The 27,134-nt window shown below is 48.1% G+C and overlaps 2 protein-coding genes across 2 annotated transcripts in view; one reads left to right on the forward strand and one right to left on the reverse strand.

Annotated features, from left to right (window-relative positions):
* LGALS12 (galectin 12) overlaps positions 1–27,134 on the reverse strand; it is a 78,052-nt gene that overhangs the window by 18,575 nt on the left and 32,343 nt on the right. The window lies entirely within an intron of this gene.
* Positions 3,510–18,247, forward strand: LOC140915169 (phospholipase A and acyltransferase 3-like). Its single transcript, XM_073354746.1, has 5 exons — positions 3,510–3,524; positions 10,413–10,509; positions 15,246–15,421; positions 16,152–16,355; positions 18,161–18,247. The coding sequence occupies exons 1-5, from the start codon at positions 3,510–3,512 to the stop codon at positions 18,245–18,247; spliced, it is 579 nt and encodes a 192-aa protein (XP_073210847.1).

The following is a 27,134-nucleotide window of genomic DNA, read 5'->3' on the forward strand; positions in this document are numbered from 1 at the left end:
TCTGATGTAACCCAAGATCATAATCATGAAAGATCCCAAGGCACTTTTGTGAAAGAACCTCTAGGGTTTTAACCCTCGGGTCCTGGTCAAATACCCAGGGGGGTCATTTCATTCTGTCTTCTTAAATTCCTCCCTGTAGTTTCAAATGGATACAGAACTCATCTGGCTTCCTTAGCGGGTGGGTAGTATTGCTATTAAACATTTGTAGTGTTCCACTCCAGAAGCAGCTGCATGTCATTGCCGGATGAGGGATCCCTGTATAAATAACCCCCATGCCTCACCCCAGAGATGGCTTCATCTCAGCTCTGTGTGGTGTAGAGAGGTTTGGCTAGAGCTCGTCTCTCTCCCAGAGCGGAGGGGGACCACACCGCCTCGCTACTTCCTTCCAGTCATTGACGGGGAATTAGCTTGGCCGCGGGAGTCTATCGCCGCGGCTGCAGTAGAGGCAAACACAGCCAGTTATTCGTGCCCGGCCCGTGGTCGGCGGACAATAGTGAGTCAGTGGCTCAGGCCCTTGGGCAGGGGCTGAGCAAGGCAGGTAAACAACAAGCCCAGGCCCTTGGCTCAGAAGGGCCTGGAAGAGGGGGAGACTGCCATCCACAAGTTGGGTGGCAGGGGGGAGGCAGGCCCACCCACTCCACTGCGTCCCACCCCGGGGCCCTAGCAGCGGCAGAAGGCCTGCTGTTGAGTCAGTGGGGATCCTGGCTGCAACACACTGACCTAGGCTCTGGCAGTGCTGCAGCCAGACTCGGGTCAGCTGCCCCCGGGCCACTTCCAAACTCCCCCTCTGGAGGTACCTAGGTTAGGACGGTGTCTTCCGGGGGGTCAAGCACCATGGGGTCCTCTGGGTAACTGGCGAAGGGCAGGATGGGCAGCTCCTCAGGGCTCTGGTTGGTGATGGGCATCGGCAGGTCAGGTCGAGCCTCGGATCCACTGTAAGTTGCTGGGATCTCCCAACCAGGAGCTAGGCCAGAGGCATCTGGCCTCTCCAATGGCTGCACCTCGAGTGAGCTCTGGGGTCGGGCTTTTATACTTCCTGTCCTGCGCCTTGACCTCTGGGGGGTGGGCACGGGACTTGCTGGCTCCACCCACTCTGGTGTTGGGAGGGGCTCATCCCTCTCCGGGTCGGCAGGGAACTACACCGCCTCGCTACAGCTGGATAAACAGCACCTGCACCCCACCAGAAATAGCTGCATCTCAGCATCGGCCGAACAATCCCTGTGTAAACATCGGTCATGTTGCATCCCAGAGCGGGCTGGATTTCAGCACTAACTGAGAGATCCCTGTATAACCTGCTGCAGCACAAACCAGTGCTATTGAGCTGGCTGTAAGAACTCACTTTGCTCATCTGAAAATGTATTATTTAAAAACGAAATCCTGGTTTTTGAGCCAATCTCATAATACCTCTTGCAGCTGCACTCCTGAGTTTGAACATGCAGGGTTGTGGCAATACTGTAACATTTCTGTTTTAAAATCCATTTATATGATTTCTGGCTATTTCCCCTTGCAACACCCTAAACATTTTCTCTCTGTGATGGGGTTCCTGGGGTATAGCCTCTCCTGTGGGACTGCAAGCCCTCTGTCCCTCCAACCTGGGGTATCCTCACACACTGTGATGCTGTATCAAGTTACAGAGTAACAGCCGTGTTAGTCTGTATTCGCAAAAAGAAAAGGAGTACTTGTGGCACCTTAGAGACTAACCAATTTATTTGAGCATGAGCTTTCGTGAGCTACAGCTATTACCAGCAGCTATTACCAGCAGGACAGTAGGGTGGGAGGAGGTATTGTTTCATGGTCTCTGTGTGTATATAATGTCTTCTGCAGTTTCCACGGTATGCATCCGATGAAGTGAGCTGTAGCTCATGAAAGCTCATGCTCAAATAAATTGGTTAGTCTCTAAGGTGCCACAAATACTCCTTTTCTTTTTGTATCAAGTTACAAATCTCTGGCAGGTACTGCACCTATACAGCCATCCACAGACAGAGACACATCCAACAGAGTTACATGAATGCTTCTCCCGGCCACTCATGTACCCTCGATAGGGAGGTTCCAGCCAATTCCCATCAGCTCCCCAGCCTTGTACCCCAGAACTGTACCGTCCTGCCCTGGTCAGAAGCCTGATCAGTGTAAGTTCATTACCAAGTCCAACCCCACTTCAATGTGGAGAGGGCACAGACTAGCTTTTGTAAACTGATCTGAGATTTCCCAAGCACTTCAACCAAAACTCAGTTTTAGGTAAAATAGAAAACATATTTGTTAACTACAGAAAGATTGATTTTAGGTGCTTATAAGTAGCAAGCGTAGAGATCAAAGTTGATTCCCTAAGAAATAAAATAAATTCACAGTCTAAGTTCTATAAACTAAACAGGATTTGAATCAAGCAGTGTCTCACCCTGGTAGATGGTACAAACATGTCACAGATCTTCAGTACACAGGCTGGAACTCTCCGCCAGCCTGGGACCCTCCCAAGTTCAAAGTCTTTGTCCCCCAGACCTTTCTTCCAGATGGTGAATTGGGGGGTGAGTGAGGCCAAGCCATGATGTCACTACCCCTCTTTAGAGTTTCTTCCAGCTTGCTGGAAAGATCTATGGTTGTGACATGGGTGTCCGCCCCCATTGGTCAAGCATTCTCCATCCTCTACGTGTTCCCTCTGAGAAATCTCCATTGTATACAGCTCCTGGGATAGTGGATTCTCTTTAATGGGCCATCAGCACATCTGGCTATTCCATTGTTGTACCTGAAAGGCTGGTTGGGGGTATTCCCAACCTCACAACACAACACACATAGCAAAACTTCATAACTGCACATACTAGGATAACACATACAATCCAACAGGATAGTAATGTTCAACAGATCAAGACCTTTAACATGATACCTCACAAGACATACTTTGTGCAAAACATATCAATTATATGACAGGGGTGAGTATGGGGATCACAGGGTGTGGCTTTGAGGTACAGAGTGCCACGCTCTCCTTCCTTGATGATACTTATGGCAATGAATCTGCCTCACGTCTGGTCTACTTTTAGCTTTTCTTTTCCAGCAATGAGCTAAACAGGTTCCCCAGGAACCACAACAAGCCGGTGTCCATTCATGCTACTTAGATGCGATGCAAACACCTAAGGGTATGTCTTCACTCGCGATTTTAAAGCGCGGCCGTGGCTGCGCTTTATCATGGCTGTGTAGTTGTGGCACCAGCGCTGAGAGAGCGAGCTCTCCCAGCGCTGTGAAAAGGGGAATAGCTACCAGCACCGGCGCACCGTCTGCACGGCCATTTTACAACGCTGCAACGTGCAGCGCTCAGGGGAGTCTTTTTTCACCCCCCGAGCGAGAAAGTTGCAGCGCTGTAAGGTGGCAGTGTAAACAAGGCCTACGTTTGTTTTATCAATTACCGAGGATTTATATAGGTGACATGTTTGCATTAGTCAAGGGGAAACTGAAACCTTAATTTCTTTAAAACAAAGAAACCCTGAGAAAATAAGTCATTCTGCTTCTGAAGCTCAACGAAAATGCCACTTAAAGGGGTAAGTACTAACTGAAACGGCTTGTATATCAGAATAACTTGCATTGGGCTTGTCCTTTATTCATAGCTTCATAGAACCATAGATTCCAAGGCCAGAAGGGATCATTGTGATAATCTAGTCTGACCTCATGTCTAACGAAGGCCAGCAAACTCCCCCAAAATAATTCCTAGAGCAGAGCTTTTAGAAAAAACATCCAATCTTGAGTTCAGAGTGGTCAGTCATGGAGAATCCACCACAACCCTAGGTAAGTTGTTCCAATACTTAATTACTCACACTGTTAAGAAGGAACATTTCTACTTTGACAAATTGCCATTTGCAGATGGAAAAACGTTGCACTGAAAAATTCCTGACCAGCTCTATTACTAAGGAAGCAGACGGTGGAAGGGATGGATTTTCCAGAGACACCAGCTCTCATTTAGGCACCTAAATGAAAGGTCCACATTTTCAGAAACGTCCAGCCAGCCAACAGAAAATGGGTATTGCTGTGCTCTAGCCCTTTGGACAATCCAGCCAGTTAATCTCTTCACCTCATTATATACAGGTTATGATGCACTAAAAGACCATGGGGTGGGGTTAATTTAGTTACTACATTTTTATTAAAGATAAATATTTAACAGCATAAATTATTTTCTTACATCCATATGAAAAGAGAGAGAGAGAAATACACAGATAAAGGAATTCAGTTCAGGCTATAAGTTATATTGGATAAACATTGTTTTCCTAGAGAAGTTTTATCCTTTTCTTTCAGCCCACCTTTTCTCAGCTAGGTGTTCAGTCATTGATCTCATTCAGGGAGTGTGTGGCTCCATTTCTCTGAATTGTTTTATTCTAGTGTGCCACACTCTTGTGGATTATAGCCACATAAATAAGGATTCTATTAGGATAGGCATTCCATTACACCAGCCTCATAAGTTGGCTGGAGACCAGGAATCTCTGACTCTCAGGCTCTTCCTGTTGGAAATCAGAAATGAAGAAACTGAAAGTGACCAGGACCAAGAGAAAAGACGAGGATACAGCTCAGGGCAGCACTTCCTCCCCGCAGAGGAATTAGCGCAAAAATCCTTATCAAAAGCTTTTGGCTGACTCTGGTGTTCTGTGATTATAAACAGCAAATAAGCAATTTTGAGTCCTCTGTTTTGCTTCTTGCTGCAATTAGCCCTTGTAGTCATATAGCAACTGATACAGTAACAATCAAACAGCTGGCTGCGGCAAGACTAAGTGCTATGTAAAAACAAATTACTATGAAGGTGCCTGTTTTGGCTCCATAGGGAAGGAGACATTGAATTTTGCACCTGAAACAACCTGTTATACACAGAGAATACAGGGTGTTCTTACAAAATGACCAGACCGACCCTTTGAGCCCACAATGATTTTTCTGAGAACGAACAAGGGAATGTGTTGATTAGTTTATGAGTGAAAATTAATGAATAATGGAACACAGGATGTAGACTGGGTGGGACCTCCTGGGTCCCTGAGTCCCATCCCTGCTATCCCCAGCCAGCCCCATCATATCATCCCAGTCAGAAACGTTGCCACCTCCATCTTCAAACTAAATGGGCTCTGTGTCCCCACTTGCCCTATTGGGAGGTTGCTCAGGGTCGACCTCAGGGAAAATGCGCCCTGGGAGAATTTGTATTTTGGTGCCCCTGGACAGCGGAAAACAAGAGTTACTCCATTTTGAAACCCTTCCCACCTTACCTGAAAGCAGGCAGCTCACATAGACATGACGTTGGGCAGAAAAATAGCAAGCTTGTGGAAAAATTGCAAACAGTAGTAAAGCAGCAGGTCACGACATTGAGTGCAGCAGCAAGTGCTTAACCACAATGTTGGTGCATGGCCAAAGTCATAACTACAGAGATGAACAAGAGGAAGGAAACCATGGAGAGACACTGCTGCTGCTTAAGAACTGCTAGCAAGAGCCGCTGTCACAAATTCTTCTCCCTATCCCCAATGACCCATAGACAACTGGCCATTGGAAGCAGGGCGCTGCTCATTCAGCATCACCTTGGCTTGCATATAGTAGCAATTCAGGGTGCTTTAACTTATTGCAATAAGGATTTTTGTGCTAATAAAAGGCATTGTGTGTTTGAACTGCTTGTGTCAATCACTTATTGGATGGAGGTGCCGTGTGTTCGGGGAATTCCTGAGACCACCCCAGCATAGTGGACCCTTGCAGGGAGGAAGGGGTAGTAAACACTCCTGGGCCCCACTGCTCCCCTGGGTCCCTACCCCACTATCACCCCAGGCTCCTCTGCCTCCCCCTGCATTGCCCCGAGCTCCCTTCTGTGGTCTTGTACCCCAGGTGCACTCCGCTCCTTGCCTCTTGACCAGGGTGCCCTTGGCAGTCACCTACTTCGCCCACCCATAAGTTTAGCCCTGCGGCTGCTCCAGGACCTCCCTCCTCTGATGGGTAGAAACATCCTTATTTCCAGTCTCAATTGACTACTTCTGTCTCATAGATTCATAGATTCATAGATATTTAGGTCAGAAGGGACCATTATGATCATCTAGTCTGACCTCCTGCACAATGCAGGCCACAGAATTTCACCCACCACTCCTAAAAAAGACCTCACACCTATATCTGTGCTATTGAAGTCCTCAAATTGTAGTTTGAAGACCTCAAGGAGCAGAGAATCCTCCAGCAAGTGACCCGTGCCCCATGCTACAGAGGAAGGCGAAAAACCTCCAGGGCCTTCCAATCTGCCCTGGAGGAAAATTCCTTCCCGACCCCAAATATGGCGATCAGCTAAACCCTGAGCATATGGGCAAGATTCATCAGCCAGATACTACAGAAAATTCTTTCCCGGGTAACTTGGATCTTACCCCATCTAAAAACCCATCACAGGCCATTGGGCCTATTTACCATGAATATTTAATTACCAAAACCATGTTATCCCATCATACCATCTCCTCCATAAACTTATCGAGTTTAATCTTAAAGCAAGATAGATCTTTTGCCCCCACTACTTCCCTCGGAAGGCTATTCCAAAACTTCACTCCTCTGATGGTTAGAAACCTTCGTCTAATTTCTAATCTAAATTTCCTAGTGGCCAGTTTATATCCATTTGTTCTTGTGTCCACATTGGTATTGAGTTTAAATAATTCCTCTCCCTCTCTGGTATTTATCCCTCTGATATATTTATAGAGAGCAATCATATCTCCCCTCAACCTTCTTTTAGTTAGGCTAAACAAGCCAAGCTCCCTGAGTCTCCTTTCATAAGACAAGTTTTCCATTCCTCGGATCATCCTAGTAGCCCTTCTCTGTACCTGTTCCAGTTTGAATTCATCCTTCTTAAACATGGGAGACCAGAACTGCACACAGTATTCCAGGTGAGGTCTCACCAGTGCCTTATATAACGGTACTAAAACCTCCTTATCCCTACTGGAAATACCTCTCCTGATGCATCCCAAGACGACATTAGCTTTTTTCACAGCCATATCACATTGGCAGCTCATAGTCAACCTATGATCAACCAATACTCCAAGGTCCTTTTCCTCCTCCGTTACTTCTAGTTGATGCGTCCCTAGCTTATAACTAAAATTCTTGTTATTAATCCCTAAATGCATGACCTTACACTTCTCACTATTAAATTTCATCCTATTCCTATTACTCCAGTTTACAAGGTCATCCAGATCCTCCTGTAGGGTATCCCTGTCCTTCTCTAAATTAGCAATACCTCCCAGCTTTGTATCATCTGCAAACTTTATTAGCACACTCCCACTTTTTGTGCCCAGGTCAGTAATAAAAAGATTAAATAAGATTGGTCCCAAAACTGATCCTTGAGGAACTCCACTGGTAACCTCCCTCCAACTTGACAGTTCACCTTTCAGTAGGACCCGTTGTAGTCTCCCCTTTAACCAATTCCCTATCCACCTTTCAATTTTCCTATTGATGCCCATCTTATCCAATTTAACTAATAATTCCCCATGTGGCACAGTATCAAACGCCTTACTAAAATCTAAATAAATTAGATCCACTGCGTTTCCTTTATCTAAAAAATCTGTTACTCTCTCAAAGAAGGAAATCAGGTTGGTTTGGCACGATCTACCTTTTGTAAAACCATGTTGTATTTTGTCCCATTTACCATTGACTTCAATGTCCTTAACTACCTTCTCCTTCAAAATTTTTTCCAAGACCTTGCATACTACAGATGTCAAACTAACAGGCCTATAATTACTTGGATCACTTTTTTTCCCTTTCTTAAAAATAGGAACTATGTTAGCAATTCTCCAATCATATGGTACAACCCCTGAATTTACAGATTCATTAAAAATTCTTGCTAATGGGCTTGCAATTTCTTGTGCCAATTCTTTTAATATTCTTGGATGAAGATTATCTGGGCCCCCCGATTTAGCCCCATTAAGCTGTTTGAGTTTCGCTTCTACCTCAGATATGGTGATGTCTACCTCCATATCCTCATTCCCATTTATCATGCTACCATTATCCCTAAGATCCTCTTTAGTCTTATTAAAGACTGAGGCAAAGTATTTGTTTAGATATTGGGCCATGCCTAGATTATCCTTGACCTCCACTCCATCCTCAGTTTTTAGCGGTCCCACTTCTTCTTTCTTTGTTTTTTTCCTATTTATATGACTATAGAACCTTTTACTATTGGTTTTAATTCCCTTTGCAAGGTCCAACTCTACTTGACTTTTAGCCTGTCTCACTTTATCCCTACATATTCTGACCTCAATAAGGTAGCTTTCCTTACTGATCCCTCCCTTCTTCCACTCCCTATATGCTTTCTGCTTTTTCTTAATTACCTCTCTAAGATGCTTGCTCATCCAGCTTGGTCTACAACTCCTGCCTATGAATTTTTTCCCCTTTCTTGGGATGCAGGCTTCCGATAGCTTCTGCAGCTTTAATTTAAAATAATCCCAGGCCTCCTCTACCTTTAAACCCATAAATTCTTCAGTCCAATCCACTTCCCTAACTAATTTCCTTAATTTTTGAAAGTCAGCCCTTTTGAAATCAAAAACCCTAGTTGCAGATTTATTTTTGTTAATCCTTCCATTCAGTTTGAACTGAATTAGCTCATGATCACTTGAGCCAAGATTATCCCCTACAACCATTTCCTCTATGAGATCCTCATTACTCGCCAAGACCAGATCTAAAATGGCATCCCCTCTAGTCAGTTCAGCAACTACTTGTTGAAGGAATCCATCAGCTATCGCATCTAGGAAAATCTGAGCCCTATTATTATTACTAGCACTCATCCTCCAGTCTATATCTGGGAAGTTAAAGTCTCCCATGATCACACAGTTTCCATTAGTATTTACTTTATTAAAAACATTAAAAAGGGCTCTATCCATATCCAAATTAGATCCCGGTGGTCTATAGCACACCCCAAGCACTATCCTAGGGGAGGCTCTAATAGTTTTCTTCCCCAATTTAATTATTGCCCAGACAGACTCAGTCATATCCATTTCATCGCTTCTTATTTCTTTACATTCTATCTCATCATTGATATACAGTGCTACTCCACCACCTTTACCTTTATTTCGGTCTTTCCTAAACAGCACATACCCTTCAATACCTGTAGCCCAGTCATGACTACTATTCCACCAGGTCTCTGTTATACCTATAATATCTGGTTTCACTTCCTGCACCAGTAACTCTAGTTCCTCCATTTTGTTACCTAGGCTCCTTGCATTAGTGTACAAACATCTTAATTTTTGCTGTTTGGCCTCACTCACATTCTGTACCCTATTAGGCACGGTTATTTTACTACCAGTATAACCTATTAGACTTGTATCTACACTGCCCTTCCTCCTACCTACAGCTGTATCCACTCTTACTTCATTTTCTTTCCACTCTATGCTAAATTCTGGCGTGGAGATTACCTGGACATCTCCCAACCATCTCCCCCAAATTCCTAGTTTAAAGCTCTCTTAATCAGTTGTGCCAGCCTCCATCCTAGAAGTCTATTTCCTTCCCTACTCAGATGAAGTCCATCCCGAGAGAACTGTCCTCTATCCATGAATGCCTCCCAATGGCCATACATCCCAAAGCCCTCCTTATAGCACCACTGCCTAAGCCATCTATTGATAGTCATAATCTTGTCACACCTTTGTTGCCCTTCTCTAGGAACAGGCAAAATCCCACTAAAGATCACCTGAGCCTCAATTTCCTTAAGCGTCCTCCCCAGCCTAACATAGTCTCCCTTAATACTTTCCAGTGAGAATCTAGCCGTATCATTTGTTCCCACATGAAGGATAATTAGGGGATTCTTTCCCGCTCCCTTTAGAATCCTTTTTAACCTCAGGTCTACATCCCGTATCTTAGCACCTGGAAGACAGCACACCCTCCTATTTTCTGGATCAGCTCTGGTTACAGGCCTATCTATTCTTCTCAATAAAGAGTCCCCAATCACATAGACCTGCCTTTTCCTAGTGACGGTGCTATTCTCCAGTCTATCCCCTGTTCCCTCTGGCTGCAAGTTTTTTCCATTCCCATTCTCCCTTGTAATCCTTTTTAACCCATCCTGTATCCTCCTGGGGCTCATATTTGGTGTAATCTCCATTAACTCTTCCCCTTTTCCTATAGGACTAACCGCTCTTCTCTTCTTCCTTGCCCTGTCACCTTCAGTGACTACCTGCTGAGCCCCTTCTTCATTTTCCAACTCTGCAAACCTATTCTGAAGCTCTATTTCTCCTTCACTAGCCCGTCTTTTCCTCTGCCTAGTTCTTTTAGTCACATGCTTCCACTGACCACTTTCCTCACCCAGTCTCCCCTCAAAATTCCCTAGTCCACTCCAGTGAAAGTCCCTTACCGCTAGCTTTTGAGTTACTCCAAGCCCAGGGCATCTTTTCCTTTTGTCTCTGATCGCTCAGCAGCTACCGTGTCTCTCTGCCATTTTGACTGGACAATAATTTTTTCTCCTGCAGCGGAAACCCAGGTCTGGAGACCTGATTGAGATTGACCGAGGGTTTTACAAGCACTGGTGTGTCTATGTGGGAGATGATTACATTGTCCATTTAACAGGTGAGATGGGTGGCTTTCGTTCCTTGTGTGAAGCAGTCAGCAGGGAGCTGGTGAGATACCATGCAGATCAGGCCGAGGCAGGTTCATGCTCTAGGTTCTCAAGTACCTGTAACTAGCGCTGGGGGACATTTTTCATCCTACGCTTTTTGTGTGTGTGAAAAAAATGCAGATTTGATGACACAGAAACATTTGGCAAATTTGTGTTAATTTTGCCAAATTGTTGGTTAAAAAAATAAATAAAAATTCAAAACTAAACCCTAAACATTTTGATTTTTTTAGTTTCAACATTTTATTTTAAAAAATTTAAAAAACCATGTAGAGATGCTTGAAACAAAACCTTTAGTTCGCCCCCAAATTAATTTTTTTCACACAAACTTTGGATTCTCCAAAAATTTTAAAAGATTCATTTTTGGGTGAACCCAAAAAAAACATTTGTTGTATTCATTTATTTGTCAGAATTGTCAGCTAATTAAAAAATCCATCATTCACCTATGTCGTCTTATAGCCCACACACTGTGTCTTTGGCCGCCCTCTAATGGCTGTTCTGCAAAGAGGTTTATTCTGACGTGGCTAGTTAGAGCCTTTGAACTAACAGATACATGTTTTCAAGCTCACTTCTCCTGGGTCATTGGATCCAGTCCCTGCTAGCACAGCCAACCCCGTGATAGAATCCTGCTCAGAAACGTATCCAGCTCCATCCTCACACGAGCTGAGGGTGTTTGCCCCCCACTCCTCCAATGGGGAAGCTGCTCCAGAACCTCCTTCCTCTGATGGGTAGCAACCTTCTTCTCCTCTCCAACCTCAATTGATTCCTGGCCAGTTTATCTCCAGTCATTCTTGTGCCAACATTGTCCTTTAGCTTCAATTGCTCATCTTGCTGCTTGGTGTACCCATAACAGTCCCTCCTGAGCCCCCCCTGCCATTTTTGCGGTTTTACACAATCCCATTTTTCCTGTTTATAAAAAGTGTTTAAAACACATTTTTTCTCTCTGCTCTGCTTTGATAGACCCTACACTCACACAAGGGAAACTGACTACATTGGGGAAACAGGGCATGCAATCATGCCATTTAATGCACAAAAGCGACAGATCAAGACAACAGATTTTTTTTCCTCTCCATTCGCTTTTGGTTCTTGTCATTTTGGTTCTTGGCATTTATGACTTGGGCTGGTTGACAAGTTTCCAATGAAACCTTTTCCCATCCAAAACTGGGGTTTTGCCATGGGAAAAAATAGCTTTCAGTGGAAATTTCCAGCAGGAAAATCGAAACAAAGCAGATTGTTTCAGGCCAACATTAATCTTTTCCTCCCTCTAATTTGCCAGGCTGCCTTGTGTGAGTTCTAGTTCTGGGTCTCTCGTGCTTTCCATTTTCCCCTGCTCCCCATTGGAACCCCATTGGAATCTTTCATGAGGCACAATGGCCGTCCCCAGGGCTGAGCTGCTGCAGGGCATCATAGGGAGCCCATGAAAGACCCGAAGACCTGGAACTACAACTCCCTTGAGGCCCACAGCAGCTCAGGCAGATGCAGAGATTAATGCTGACCTGAAGTGAAATGTTTCCATTCAGGGATGTTAGAATTGTTTCATTTTGTTTCATCAAAAATTGAATCAAAAATATTTTGGGAATTTTTTTGTTGCACAAGCAGGTTTCAGACATTTTGACTTTTTGTTCTGATTCAGGATGAAAACTAATGTTGGCATTTCCTGTGGGACAGAAATTCAATTTTTTTTAACAGTTCTACTTTTAACCAAAGTGAGCAGGAAAGAGTTAATGGTTGCCATCAAGCATGTCTTTGATCTAGGAAGTCACAGACCTCATTACAGCTTATGAGCCTGCTAGCTGCCCTGCATTCAGACTAAATGGAAGAAGCAATTAAATTTCTTTACATAGTGAAAGATGAAACAATAGAAGCCACTGCCCAAGACTCTGGGTCTCTTGAGAAAGGCTGGGCAAGAAAACTCAGGGATAAGGAGAGGAGTTTTCCTGGGAGTGATTGAAAACACAGGGGCTAGGGCATTGTTTGGTTCAGTTGTTTGTGTCAGAGCAGAGACAAAAAAACAAGCAGAAAGCGGAAAGAAAGCCAGAGAAGCACTAGTAGCGTGGCCCTGAGGGAGAGCTCCTTGGGATACAGGACTGTCAGGAGAGGCAGGCATCTCTACACTAAACATGCCGAGTTCTTCCAACCTTTCCTCACGGGTCACATTTTCTAAACCTCTGATTATCATTGTTGCTGTCCTTTGGACTCTCTTCAATTTGCCCATATCCTTCTTGGATCCTCCTAGCTATCCCGCTAGGGCTGCGTTGGGGATAGAAAGTAGCCATCAATGAGTAGTGCTGCTTGTCCCAAGAACTCAACCATCATAAATCAGGCTCCAAGAAGTCACAAGATACTTTTCAAATAATAAAGATGGGGTTCTGTTCATTTGCATTCAGGCGTTCAAGCCTCTAAGGGCCACATTTTCAAGTTTTTCTCTGCACACATGTGGGTTAGAAACTTTATTTTCTTTTTATATGAAAGCTGAGAGTCTTGTGTAATCACAGGACTCCAAAAGCTGGATATTTAAAAAGAACATCAAATATCATGAGACTCGCAATGAAATTGTTGCCAACTCTCACAATATATGTGTACATGTGGTTGCTAGCTGATATTTGGGGCCTGGCAGTGTTGTTTCTGTTAAGGTGAGGAATTGATGATCTGAGTCAGGTGTATTCCTTGGTACAAATTTGGTTTTTTTACAAGGAATGGACACACAATCCTGTTTCCTTGAATGTAGTAAAAACGAAGAAACAGCTGGCAGTTTCCTTGCTCAGAACTCCCTGAGTCTGCCTCTCCAGTGGGCTGTGTGCCCAAGAAGCCCTGGCTCTCTGCTTCTGCTCAGTATCACGCTCATGACTAGATCCCTGTGTGGCGTGACGGGGTAAGGCCAGATGACTATAGGAAAGTAGTGAGAAACAAGTATATTAGCCCCAGGCTAAACAAATCCGTGTTACCATGGTAACCAAATGGCAGTTGCTCCAGGTCAGTTAAGACACCTGGGGCCAATTAAGATCCTTCTAGAAAGCAGTGGTGATAGCTAGGGACACCTGAAGCCAATCAAGGGCTGGCTGGAACAAGTTAAAAGCCTCCCAGCTAGTCAGTTAGGTGTGCATGTCAGGAGCTGTAGGAGGAAGCTATACTGCTGGAAAAACTGGTAGTACAAACCCTACCAGGCACAAGGAAGGAGGCCCTGAGGTAAGGGTGAAGTAGATGTTGAGGAAGTGGGGGGCTGCTGTCGGGAAGTGGCCGAGGGAATTGTACTCGTCCTGTTTCAAAAAGTCAGCTACCAAGAGCTGCTACTATTAGCAGGGCTGTCCCTAGCGATTGTGGTGCCCTATGCAGCCCCTCCGGGGGGGGGGACTGGCCCTGGGCCTCTGGGGTGTGTGTGTGTCCCAGGCCTCTGGGGGGGGGGGTGTAGAGGGCGTTGTGCCCAAGGGCTTTGGGGGGCAGGAGCAGCCAGCACAGGAAGGCAGCAGGAGTTGGGCCTGCCCCTGCACTCATGGGGCAGCAGGAAGTGGAGTGACCTGGCCCCAGCCTGCTCTGCTCCCAGGCCTGGGGGAAGGGGGGGGAACTGCCCCCCAGCACTCACCGGTGGCATGGCTGGGAGCTGGCATAGTGGAGGGGGCTGTGGCTGGTTGCTCCGCTGCCCGGTGACTGCAGGACGGGCCTAACTCCTGCTGCAGTCTCCTGGGATGCATAGCTGAAGGGGTGGGGTTTGGGGTGGGAAGAGGTGGGGGCTGAGGGGAAGGGGTGGGGCAGGAGCACAGGCAGCTACCCTGGGCTCTGCTGTACACAGCCCATGAGCGACTGGCTTAGCCGTCCAGGGGATCGGGCTGGCTGCTGGAGCTGGATGCAGCACACGGCTGCGTAGGGCACCAGGAAATTTGGGGCAATTTGGTGCCCCAAATTTCCTGGTGCCCTACACAGCTGCATAGTTTGCATATGGGTAGGGATGGCCCTGACTATTAGGGTCCCTGGGCTGGAGCCTGGAGTAGAGGATGGGCCTGGGTCTCCGCCCACCCCGATTAATCACAGAGACTGAGACAACAGAGATTGTGCGAGGGAGGGTTGCTTCTTCCCACCTCCCTTATTGGCTTACGATGAAAAGGGCTCAGTAGGCTGTGACCCTGGCCTCTAAAGAGAAGGGCTACATGGAGGGTCGCAGTGAGTCTCTGAGGCTAGCCTAATGTGCCTGGCAGCGCGAGACCCACTGAGACAAGGTCGAAGCTTTTTCACAGCAGATACAAAACTGTGAATCCGCATCTGCCAGAATCAACGTGCATCTGACCTGTGATCCACTAGCCGTCTTTTATGTGTACCCGCATCTGTGCCACTCCTGCAGCAGCAAGCAGTCTCACAAGGGCTAGTAGCCGGGGAGAGGGGTGGAGATGAGTGAGTGGGGAGCGGGGTCTTGCAGGGAAGAGGTGGTGCCAGGGCAGGGACTGGGGGTAAGGGGTGGTGGAGGGGTAGGGTCTCAAGGAGAAGGGGTGGTGCGGAGGCAGGGGGAAGGGGAAGCAAGGGGGTGGAGTCTCGAGAAGGGGCAGCACGGGGGTGGCACATCACGTGCTGCTCCCGGGGGCTCACAAGCGATGGCATGGCAGCAGCAGTGCATGTTACATCACAGCGGGGCGAACGGTTGGGGCGCCAGGGCCCTGCCTGTTTCAATCCCCATGACTCGGGGGTGGCTCCCACTGCCCAGGAGCCAGCGGGCTGGGAGCACGGACATTGCTGCCGGACTGGGCCATGGTGGGGATGCTGGCACTGCCCAAGGGGCCTGATCTGCTGGACAGGAAGTGGTGCAGTGAGCGGGTGCTGGACAGCCCCAACTTCAGTCACCCCAGCCCCTGGCTGTTGGCCGCCACCCCTGAGGGCACTGTGCCCCTGCCACCCACAGGCTGCCCGAGCTGGATGCTGTGGGCCGGGCACCACCGATGAGTAGAGCCCTGCGTGGTTATATCCGCAACCAATCCACTATCTGCAGAAATGATCCATGGATATCTGTGGATTTGCAAGGCTCTACTCATGACTCCTTCTCTTGGCTTCCTGCTTCCAACACCCATTGCCTAACCCCTGCTAAACCACTTGAGTTAGCTCTGGCCTGGCCATGTGGCTTAGTGTCTTCAGTGGAAGTCCCACTGTCTGCAGCTGGTTTAAACCATGTCAATGAGCTTCATTGCTCCTTATATTGAGCCAGAAAGAAGGTGCTTGACATCCCCATTGTCTTCGGGGATGAGACCCACCTTGATAGCAGCCATTAGCACCATTCAGCATGGCAATATGATGTAGTAGGCACCAGCAGGGACAACTGGAAGGTGGGTGTGGGCTCTGGCCATATGAATGAGCTCACAACCTGCCTTTCTGTCTCTGATCTCCAGATGGGGGGCAGATAGCTCAGTGGTTTGAGCATTGGCCTGCTAAACCCAGGGTTGTGAGTTCAATCCTTGAGGGGGCCATTTAGGGATGGGGCAAAAATTGGGGATTGGTCCTGCTTTGAGCAGGGGGTTGGACTAGATGACCTCCTGAGGTCCCTTCCAACCCTGATATTCTATGATTCTATGTGACTGAAAGGCCTGGCTTGGGCTCTGTTGCCTCCATCAATGGCCAGGCGGTGGTGAAGAAACAGCTCCTCAAACGTGTTGTAAGGAACTGCAACTATTGGGTCAACAACAAGCATGACAAGACCCTGAATGTGTATCCGGTGCCCAGAATCATAGCCCAGGTAAACAAAAGAGATGGGGAGAAAAGGACCTATCAAGTCTTGGCTGAGAACTGCGAACACTTTGCTAATGAGATGCGCTACAACACAGCAGTAAGTGACCAAGTATGTAACTGACTGGGTGTGGGTTATTGTTACCTGTGTCTGTGGGATAGGCAGGTCCATGTGCTGACGCCTAGCAAGGAGAACAGATCTGAGGGAGGAGCAGGGAGGGGACTGCAGCAGGTGCCCACGACTCCTTTGATGCATGTAAGGGACCTTTAGCAGGTATCGGATTTCTGGTGAGGTGAACATCGAGGTTGTTCCTTTGCCGACTGAAATTTCTACCAGGCCTGGCTTAAGACAGTTGGGGCACTAAAAACATTATGACCAGCACTAGCCCTTGCCCCTCTGCAGCATCAGCTTCCATCTGCCAGCCCCCAGGCCTCCACACTGACATCACACACGGCCCCCCGGCTACCCCAGCAGCCCCTGTGCACCTCCCATTGCCATCCCTCACCCTCTAGTACCAGTCTTCATGCTTTCCCTCACCTCAACCCCCTCCTCTGCCGCAGACTTCCTCTGTGACCTTGGGCAAGTCATTTAGTTTCACTATGCCTCAATTTCCCCAGTTATACCATGGGGATAATGGCACTGCCCTGCCTCCCAGAGGTTTGTGAGGATAAATACACTAATGTTCGTGAGGCACTCAGACATTACAGCGGTCAGGGTTGTACAAATACCTAGAAAACCCACTGAGCTTTTCTGAACAAAGCAGACATCTACAAACCACACAGCCTGACTGCTGGATATTTTTCCAGCCCTCAGTTGATGCTCCATTTTAGTCTGAGCGGTTTGCCAATGTTCAGGGCCTTCCTGGCTTGATTCCATTAGGAGGAGAAATTGATAACACATGTCAGTCCTATTCGTTGGTGTAATCCTATGTATTTACAAAGAATGCACAAAAATCCCAGTTTCCCTGAATGCAGTAGGAACAAACATAGACGCTGACTTCCACTGTTCCCGGGTGGTGCTCTACCCCCGCTTCACACCAGACCCCACCCCCACTTCACCCAAGTCCCCACCCAGCCTCTTTCTGACCCCATCCCACCCGTTCCTGTTCCATTCAACCCCCTCCCCTGCCTCTTCCTACCCCCGCTCCTCCCAGCACCTCCTGCATGCCGCTGAACAGCTGATCATGGCTGGCAGGAGGCGCTAGGAGGGAGAGAGAGGAGCTGATCTGCAGGGCTGCCCATGGGTGCTGAGCACCCACTGTTTTTTTTTTCCCGTGGGTGCTCCAGCCCCAGAGCACCCATGGAGTTGGTGCCTATGGGAACAAACAACATCTGGTAGTTTTCTTGTTCAGAAATCCAAGCCTGTTTCAAGTGAACTCTGTGTGCCCAAGAATCCCTGTGTCTACTCCCTTTTAAGTTCATGCTCCCCCTGCTTCTCTTGGCTTTCGATCTCTCACACACATATGAATCCAATCAATCCCCCAGCCCCTATGTATGCAATCAGTCCTCCTCCAACCACTTAGCTCAGCTTCTGATCAGCCCGGCCTTGGACCCTGGCTTCTTATTGTTTCAGCTATCACTACCTAAAGGGACATTTAATTGCTGCTTCCATTTAGCCTGAAGGAAAGCTAGTTAGTAAACCCAGCAATTTTTACAGTCTGTGATTTTCCTAAAGCTCAGCAGCAGCATTAACACCTCCTGTATAATGCTGTCTTCAGCCAGCTAGGATTGTTATCTGCAGCATTGACGTTCAAGGTTAAAATGCTTTATTTGCAGTGTGCTTTCCCCCAGCCCTCCCCAGGAGAAGCCTATTGAGACAAAGTGCCAATGAGCAGGCTGCATTCTGGGAGATTCTTGAGTTGTCTGGAGTCTGCCTGACTTATCGGGGATTCTTTTTGTTTCCAGGGTAATCGTGCAATGGACGTTGGTATTGGTGCAGAGATAGCAGTAATAGGGTTCAATATTCTGGCTCTCTTCTTTGGACAGCGGTAGCATCGTTGAACTTCTTCAGGCCAGAAACCATGCAGAAGAGAGGTTTTCTGTTCAAACAATTTATCAGCATGTACAAAAGATACAGATCAGGGCCATTGCAATGGAAACCAAAATAAATATTATACCTAGTCATTAACAGGAGTCTTGTCTCTTCAGTTACCCGTCAGTGGCCCAGAGTAGATAATGATTGTTGGAGTATTCTCTGAGTATCACTGAGCACCAAACTCAGAAGAACTGCTGCAGATGGAAGGAGTGGGGTTCATACCGGCTCTGCCTTGGGGCATTTCAGCCAGTTCTCATCAGACTATTTTCAGTGCCAGAGGAACGCTGAATGAGATTTCAGGAGTAAAGCTGCTCCACAGACTATGCCCAGTTAGAAAACTAAATCACTCATCTTGAGACCCATGTGTCTTGCCGTCTGGGATTAAAAGACGGAGTTACGTGGTTTATAGGTCATCGTGTACTGAGGTTCCAAAGCTAGGCAGGGCTGGGCTGGCTTCAGGCCTACATGAGAGACATCCTAGGAAATTTTACTGATTCAACAGGGGGTGGTTTTCTAAATGAGGTACTATCTTTTTGATGAGATCAAGCTTCAAGGTGCAGCAGAACTGCCCTAATTCCATTGTATTCAGAGTCTTTATTTGGACCTAAAAATTCACCAGTAGTTTGTGATATGTAGTTAAAGTTTTATTCTATAGTTACAACCCTTTATTAGTGATTTACTCTTCTAATTAAAGACAAGAAAGAAGAGGAGGATGTAGCCCACACCTACCCCAGCCATTCCCTCCTTGGAAGAGGGTCACAGGGTAACTCTGTTGCTATTCTATGCCTTGGGGAGTGAGACGGGGTGGGGAGACCCCATCCAGTGTGGAGTGAGTTCACCCCATCCTTCGAGCTGCCCTCTGTCCCAAGACTGTGAGACCTAAGGGCAAAAGTCCATAAAGTGGACTTGATCCACAGGGCTTTAAGGCCCAATGGCCAGAGTCTATGGAATTGCCTTGCTCCACAGGGCAATAGGGTCATGTGACCTACATCCGGGGGGGGGGGGGGAAGCCGTTCTCTGCAGGACAGTAAGGCCTAGTGGCCAGAGTCCATAGAGATACCAAGGGTTTGCAAGGCAGTAAGGACCAACAGTCAAAGTCAATAGAGATACCCCGGGTCTACAGGGTAGTAAGGCCTAGCAGCCAGCATCATTAATGATACTTTGAGTTCGCTGGCCACAAGATCTAGTAGCCCGAGTCAATGGAGATACCTCTCTGGGTGTGGCTGTATGGCCTAGTGCTTGGAGTCAACAGGGTTGCTCTCTGGGTGGGGCTGTATAGCCTAGCGGCTGGAGTCAAAGTTGCCCTCTGGGAGTTCACCCCATCACACACCCTCCTCCTCAAAAGGGCACCCAGTGGGGGCTCTTCTTCTCCCCCCTCCCCACCTATCCTCGGGGAAAAAAAAAAATCGGCATTGGCATATGCTTTCCCATGGCGATGTAGTACCTGAAAGTCATATAATTGTAGGACAAAATACCAGCGCGTGATTCATGGGTTTGTGTCCTTCATGCTATTTAACCATCGCAGGGGTGCATGGTCAGTGATCAGTCGGAATGCATTTCCTAACAGATAATACCACAGAGCTTCTATGGCCTACTTAACAGCCAAGGCCTCTTTCTCAATAGTTGCAAGCTGTTCCCAGAGAAACCCTCTACTTGACTTAGGTACCGCACAGGGTGTTCTTCCCCAGCTACTGCCTGTGATAATACTGTCCTGAGGCCCGTTTCTGAGGCGTCTGTCTGTAAAATGAAGGATTTCTGAAAATCCGGGTGTATTAAGACTGGTCCGCTGGTCAGTCATTCTTTCAATGTTCGCAGGGTTGCCTCACATTGGGACCACCATTGGACCCTCTGAGGTTGTGAATTTTTGGTTAGGTCCGTCATGGGGGGCTGCCAAGGTAGCAAGTTGAGGACGAAACACCGGTAATATCCGGCCAGGCCAAGGAATTGCCGCACCTGCCTCTTTGTTGTTGTGTTGAGCCAATCGTGCAGGGTCTTGTTGACCAGGGGCCGTAAATGTCCTCCCCCCACGGTGTACCCTAAGTATGTCATCTCGCTCTGCCAGAGGTGACATTTTGTAGGGTTGGCCGGAAGTCTAGCATGCTTAAGGGCTTGGAGTACCTGGGATAGGTGTAGGAGATGGTCTTCCCAACTGGTGCTGTACATGACGATGTTAATGAAGGTGGTGGTGTATTGCTCATGGGGTTGTAACAACCGATCCATGAGCCGCTGGAAGGTGGGTGCAGCTCTGTGGAGCCTGAACGGCATTGTGATAAACTGATACAAACCAAAAGGTGTCGGGAAGGCTGTCTTAGGACGAGAGTTCAGCATCAGGGGGATTTGCCAATATCCCTTAGTCAGGTCTAGAGTTGACAGGAATTTGGCTCCTCCTAGATGTTGCAAGAGTTTGTCTATTCATGGCATGGGATAGGCATCAAAACAGGAAATTTCATTCACTTTCCGGAAATTGATTAAGAAGCGCACTGAGCCATCTGGTTTTGGTACCAGGACTATTGGGCTTCGCCATTTGCTGTGCAACTCCTCTAAAACCCCCAGGTCCAACATAGTTTCTAATTCCTTCCTCATGGCTTCCCACATCTTCTGAGGCAGGGGCCAATGGGGATTGCGGACCTTCTGACCGGGTCTGGTGGCAATATGATGACTTGTAATCACTGTTCACCCCAGACAGGATAAGACATTGGGGAAATCCTGCAGTATACCCTGCAATTGCTCCCGTTGGGCTTCAGTTAGGCCTGCTCCCATTGCCACTGGTCAGGCCTCCAGAGGGTCATCAGTGAGCGGTCCCAGCTCTGGCTAGGGCAGATAGCCTACTTGTCAACCCCTTTCTCTAGCCTTCCACGCCTTTAGGAGGTTGACATGATATGTGTGAGTCGCCCGCTGTTGTCCCGGTAGTTGGACCTCATAATCAACCGGCCCGACCCAATGAGTGACCTTGAAGGGGCCTTGCCATTTAGAGAAGAGCTTGGATTCAGCCGAGGGCAATAGGAGCAGATCCCGTCTCTGGGTTCAAAATTCCAGAAGCGGCCCCCTTGTTACATTACTGCACCTGAGCCTGCGGTGCTTGCATCAGGTTCTCTTTCGCAAAAGTTCCTTGCACATGATGGGCCACTCCCTTTCCCCGAGTCTCCTGTTCTTCTCATCCTTCCCTGCGGAGCTCAAGGAGACCCTGGGGTTGCCGTCCATAGAGGAGTTTGAAGGGAGAGAACCCGGTTGATGCTTGGGATATCTCTCGTATGGCAAACAACAAAGCGGGGAGTAGAGCATCCCAGTGGTGGGGAGCTTCCTCTACAAATTTCCACCACATGTTTTTTAGTGTCTTATTAAATCTTCCCACCAAACCATCTGTTTGGGGATGGCACACGGAGGTTCAGAGGTTCCTTTGGGCGGGGCTGACTCCTAGCGGCTGGAGTCAATAAAGTTGCCCTTCAGACAGGGCTGTATGGCCCAGGGCTGTATGGCCTAGCGGCCACTTGGCAGGTTATAGGCCACCATTCGGGGGGGAGGAGGGTCACGGCCACGTAGGGGACCCGGGCCGTCCCTGCTCCACCACGTCCCAGCCCAGGGGCCTTCCAGCAGCGAGTGCGTCCACCACTAGGTCAGTGGGGATCTGTCTGCAACATGATGACTGGCCTCGGGATGGCTAGTCCCCCCCGGGCTACTTCCTACCTTGTCCCTCCTGTTGGCAATCTGCACATCTTTGGGGTCTCTGGGTTCCTCGGCCGGTGTAACTCCCTGTAGTTCAGACCTCCCTGGGGCATCCGCAGGTAGCTGGGCACCTGTTTGGGTCTCGGCGCCTCTGGCTTCCTCAGTCCAGGGGTCCAGTGGTTCCAGGGCAGGAGCCAGCAAGAAGCGTCCTTCCTCTACGGCAGTCAGCCCAGACTGAGACGGGCTACTCCCTCTTATACTGCTGCTACGCCTGGAGCATGCCCAGTAGGGACATGGGGGCATGGCTTCCTCTGCCCACAGTGCAGAGTTAACCCTTCCCTGTCCAATGCAGGGTGAGTTCACCCCATCACATGGAGATTCCTGTCCTTCTGGGCCCCTGTGGAGCTCTTCCGAGCTAAGCCCATATTCTGAGAAATAGGCTTGCTCCCCGTTAATGGTAACACTACATTCCAAATCCTTCCTGCACCATCAGACTTCCCTTAGGGCTCTGCCATCCTTGTCAATCATGCTGGTTACTAGACGAGCTGTGTCATTGTGTTTCTATAACTTACCTTTGCTCTGAGCATTGGCTGTTGGCCTGTCACTCTACCCCCAACCTGGGGGACCAGTGGACTGTTTTCCATCTGGTCCCGAGCCTTTGACCAGGGGCTTGGGTGGCCCTACCGCGGGCATAACTCTCAAGGTCCCTAGAACACAAACACCCCCCCCCACCCCCCCCACCTTCTCACCAGGCCAAGGCACCAGCCCCAGGCAAGGAGGAACTCTGAGTTACATTTCAGACAAAGCATTTGTCCAGCCTCCCAGTCGAAATCCTTATACTAGTGTAGCCCTTCTGCAAAGCGTCACTGGCAACAACAAGGACCAGGTTCAAATATCCAGGGCTCCTCTTACAATTAAGAAAACACACGTGCTCAAGTGCCCCCCCAGAAACCTAAACACCTGCCCTGGTGTCCTTCACAGGCAGTCCTTGCCCTCTCACAAGCTCCCAGTCTGGGTATGGAATCAAGAAAGCTGTACTGAGCCTGGTACAGATCTATAGGAGTTTGTTACCCCAGCCTTCACACAGTCTTGGGAGGACCCCTTGTCCTCCACCAAGCCCTCAGGTTAGGCTTGCACAAGGGTGAGCTCTGCAGCTCTCCCAATCTGAGACTAGGCCTTCTGGCTTCAGACACACTATATCTCCCGGCAGCAAGTCCAGCTGAGTTTAGAGACTGATCCCTCTGCAGGGAGCCTGCAAACAGTGAGAATCTGCAGCCACACTGTGCAGCCTTTTCAGAGCAAGAGAGCAATTCTTAGACACGTGGAATCCAACATCAGCATTGATTCCTTCGGTCAGCATGGAAAAGCCAAGCTTAAGAAAAGGGCCATATGGGCAGAAGCAACTGGCACAATATCCCAGGCTTTCCTGGGATCCAGCCAGGCTCTCACTCTGCGCTCCTGAGCCCTGTGTGTGTGTCTCTCTGGCAGTTCCCTTAAAACACAATTAATTGACACCTCCTGTTTGATCCCAGTTGCAGGCCTGCTGTTTCCACATCTCTTCCTGCTGTGGCTGCCAGCTGTTAAGATCTCATTGTGACAGGTTGCCCCCCTTAGGATGACACCTGATGTACTGGGATACAGCTGAGCCCGCCTGTCCTGCCAGTCTAGGCACCCTTTTTACTTGTCTTGCTGAGCCAGGCTATTAAGCCTCCTCCAGCACACACACAGGCAGGGCCACACGCAACTGCAGAATGACACAGAGACAGAGACCAGCTCTGGGAAGGCTCAGCTTAAGGGACTTGCCCCAGCATTCAGGTCTCCTCCTCCCTTGGAGTGCAGACCCAAAGGTATATTATGAAATCCACCTCCTCCCTCAATGTGGAGGAAGGTATGCACAGCCTCTTACCCCCTCCCCCAATTATGAATTGCACAAACTGGATTATAAATAAGAAATAAAGTTTAACAACTACAAAAGGTGGATTTTAAGTGGTTAAAGAGAGCCAACAGAACAAAGCAGATTACTAAGCAAATAAAACAAAGCACGCCAGCTAAACTTGTTTCACTAAAGAAATTGGTTACAAATAGTAATTTCTAACCCTAGATATTGTTGCAGGCAGATTACAGAAAGTCTTGAAAAGCAGCTGCACCGGCGTGCAGCTTAAGACCTCAGGTATTATTACTCACAAGCTAGATGCCCTCCCAGCTTGGGCTCAACCCTTCTCCCCTCAGTTCAGTTCTTGCTTCTAGGTGTTTTTCAGTGTCTTTGGGTGGGGAGGCAGAGGAGAACCGTGATGATGTCACTCCCCTCCCTGCCTTATACAGCTCTTGTGTATGGCAGGAACCCTTTGTCTCCCAGTGGAAAACCTCCAAAAGGGGAGGAGGGGTATCCAGTACAAGATAACTAAGACCCAGGTCTCTGCATGGCTGTGGCAGCCATTGCTCGTAGGCTTTCTGGAGCATCCACAGGAAGACTAAGCTCTTTTACAGTCAATTGTCTTTGCTAATAGGCCCTTAGCACTATCTGACATTCTCATTGTTGTACCTGAAGGGCTATAGTTGGGGATACATTTGAAATACGGATACATAATCAACATTCCTAACTTCAGATACAGAAATGATACAGACATACATATTGGATAATCACATTCAGTAAATCATAACCTTTCAAATGATACCTTACAAGACCCATCTTGCATAAAGTTTCTCTCAGTTATGTCATATTCATATCATAAGCATATTTTCATAAGGAATATGGAATGTAATGTCACATTCATGTCCCCATTGAGGCTCTCATTGTCTCTTCCGGGCTTTCCATTCATGTGTGTTGGCCCCAGCCAGTTCTTCTTAACGGTCCCCACCTAGCCAGTAGAGATGACACTGAGCCATGCCTCCCTGCCCTCTCCCATTGGAGAAGGCAGTCCCCTCACACCCACTCGTTCTCCACCCACTTTGCCAGGAGAGTGGCATGGCTAAACTGAGGTACGCATATTGTTCATAAAAATATTACAAAATTTCCCACTTTCTCTACAAAGAGGAAAGGAGCCCAGCACTAATTTGGGAAAACACAACAATAAATCATCTGTATGTTTCTACAAATAGTAAGTCAACCCCACAGTGTCTTGGACAGTGGTCCTTTGCGTTAGCTTCCCCATCTACCAATGTGAACAAATGCTCTTCAACTCCCCTGGCTTTTTCCCCTCTGTGCATCCCACTCACTAGCTATGGTCAGTGGTTAGTGAAGTCCCAGAGTCCAGGTGTATGCTTGGCCAGGTCCATCTACAGCCCCTAGGGGGAAGGAACTTCTGCAAAGAGATCCTGTGCTGCCGTCACTAGCCCCAATGCCATCTCTGCACGGTCTCCTCTCGCCATGCCACTGCATCTAGCCACAAAGCTATCTCTGCCATCACCCCTTTGTGTGCCACCAGATCTGGGTCTTCAGGGCACCTCTAGCGATGTCAGCTCTGTCGGTTCTAGGTAGGAGCACCTCACCCTTTCTACATTATCTCTTACCACAATGCCAGATCTGGGTTCTGAGGCTCCACTGCCTAACTCTGCCACAGCGATTTCAGCTCTGCCATGGCACCATAGAAAGGGTTTAAGAACCAATAGGACCTTGGACATGGCCCATGACAACAGATTCACTCCTCTTTGAAAGCTCAAAAGATCCTTTCCACCCTCCTTTTAGCCAAACTCCACTACCCAGTGGTCCGTGATTGAGATCCTGGTTATAGTGACCCCTCACTCAGGTCATAATCAGGACAATTCTGGTGCCCATTAGCCAGACAATAGGGCTAACAACATTTCATTTTCCAAATAGCCAAAACTGAAGGGAATTTTGACCCAAATGAACAAACTGTCCACATGGGCATAGTGGGTGTCACCCATTCACATGAGGTCTGGCTCATTCTGACTCTTCCTCCAGTTCATCAATAGATGGCAGGAGGGATCTCCTTGCTCTGTGAGTGTTAGACCACAGGGCTGAATCCTCTCCTCAGCCAAGGATGTATCATCCCAGCAAGTCACACACTCAGTATTTCTCCCTTGTCTTCTTACAAAGCTCCCTCCTGTGACCACGGGCCGGTGAGTTAAGGGTACCCGTTCCTCACTAACAAACCTGGGAGTGTTGTAAGTTGCCTCACCCCAGCCCTGCTAGCTCTCTGTGGGGGTTCCCTGGGGTACTGTATTTAGACCCCTTCTACACCTTACCTCTGGGTAATCTCATCCACAAACACAAATTCAACTGGTATCTCTCTGTTGACAACTCACAGGTCTGCTACTCTGCTCCACAGCTGTCTCCTATCCAAAGGGAAATCTTGGCCTGTCTCCCCAACATCCCCTTATGGATGTCTAGCTGGCAGCTCATGCTCAACATGGTGACAGAGAGCTCCTAATTGTCCTCCCCCAGCCCTCCCTGGCACCTCCATTCTCAATCACCATGGACACCACCACCATCTTTCCTGTCCTTCAGGCCTGCAACCTGGCCATCATCTTTGACACTGATCTCTCTCAAGCTCCTCACATCCAGGCTATATCTGTATCTCGTAGACTCACTCTGAGATACAGCCTTTCCTATCCATCCACACTGAAATTCGTCCAGGCTCCCATTAACTCACATTTTGGTCATTGTAACGTCCTTCTCTCTAGCCTTGACATATGCAACCTTGTCCCCCCCCGTGGCGTGCTGGGGCTGGAATGCCATTCCAGCTCTTATATAGAAACAAAATGGCATCCTCCACATAGCGTGACCTTGCACGCCCCATATCAGTGGAGTCACGCTGACTGGGGCAGGATACCGGGACTTGAAAAATAATCAGGACTGCTCCTCTGGTCCTGCTCATATCCATTCAGAATGCTGCTGCAAAGGTCATTTTCCCAGCCCATCACTTTGGCCAGGACATCACCCCTTTCTGTGCGTCCCTCCGTTGGCTCCCCATTTTCTATCACATCAAATACAAGGTATTTGTCTTCCCTTTCAAGGTTTGTCACAGCCTACTCCCGCCTGACGTATCAGCTCTAATTTGCTATCGAGAGGCTGATTCTCACGTCTGATCAGCCCATGATATCAGTCTTTTACCTCTCCTAACATCTCTCAGTGAAAATTTGCTATAGCTTGTACCAAGAGAAGGTAACTCATTTTGGGTCAGAACTGTGATTTTTTAAAGTTGACAATGTCCCTTTAAA

This window comes from Lepidochelys kempii, chromosome 7 (genome assembly GCF_965140265.1).
Source record: "Lepidochelys kempii isolate rLepKem1 chromosome 7, rLepKem1.hap2, whole genome shotgun sequence".
Classification (NCBI taxonomy): Eukaryota; Metazoa; Chordata; order Testudines; family Cheloniidae; genus Lepidochelys; species Lepidochelys kempii.

Coding starts and splice junctions, on each gene's coding strand:
- LOC140915169 (XM_073354746.1), top strand. Junction 10,510..15,245: donor TTACATTGTCCATTTAACAG/GTGAGATGGGTG, acceptor CCCACTGCCCAG/GAGCCAGCGGGCTGGGAGCA. Junction 16,356..18,160: donor AGATGCGCTACAACACAGCA/GTAAGTGACCAA, acceptor TTTTGTTTCCAG/GGTAATCGTGCAATGGACGT.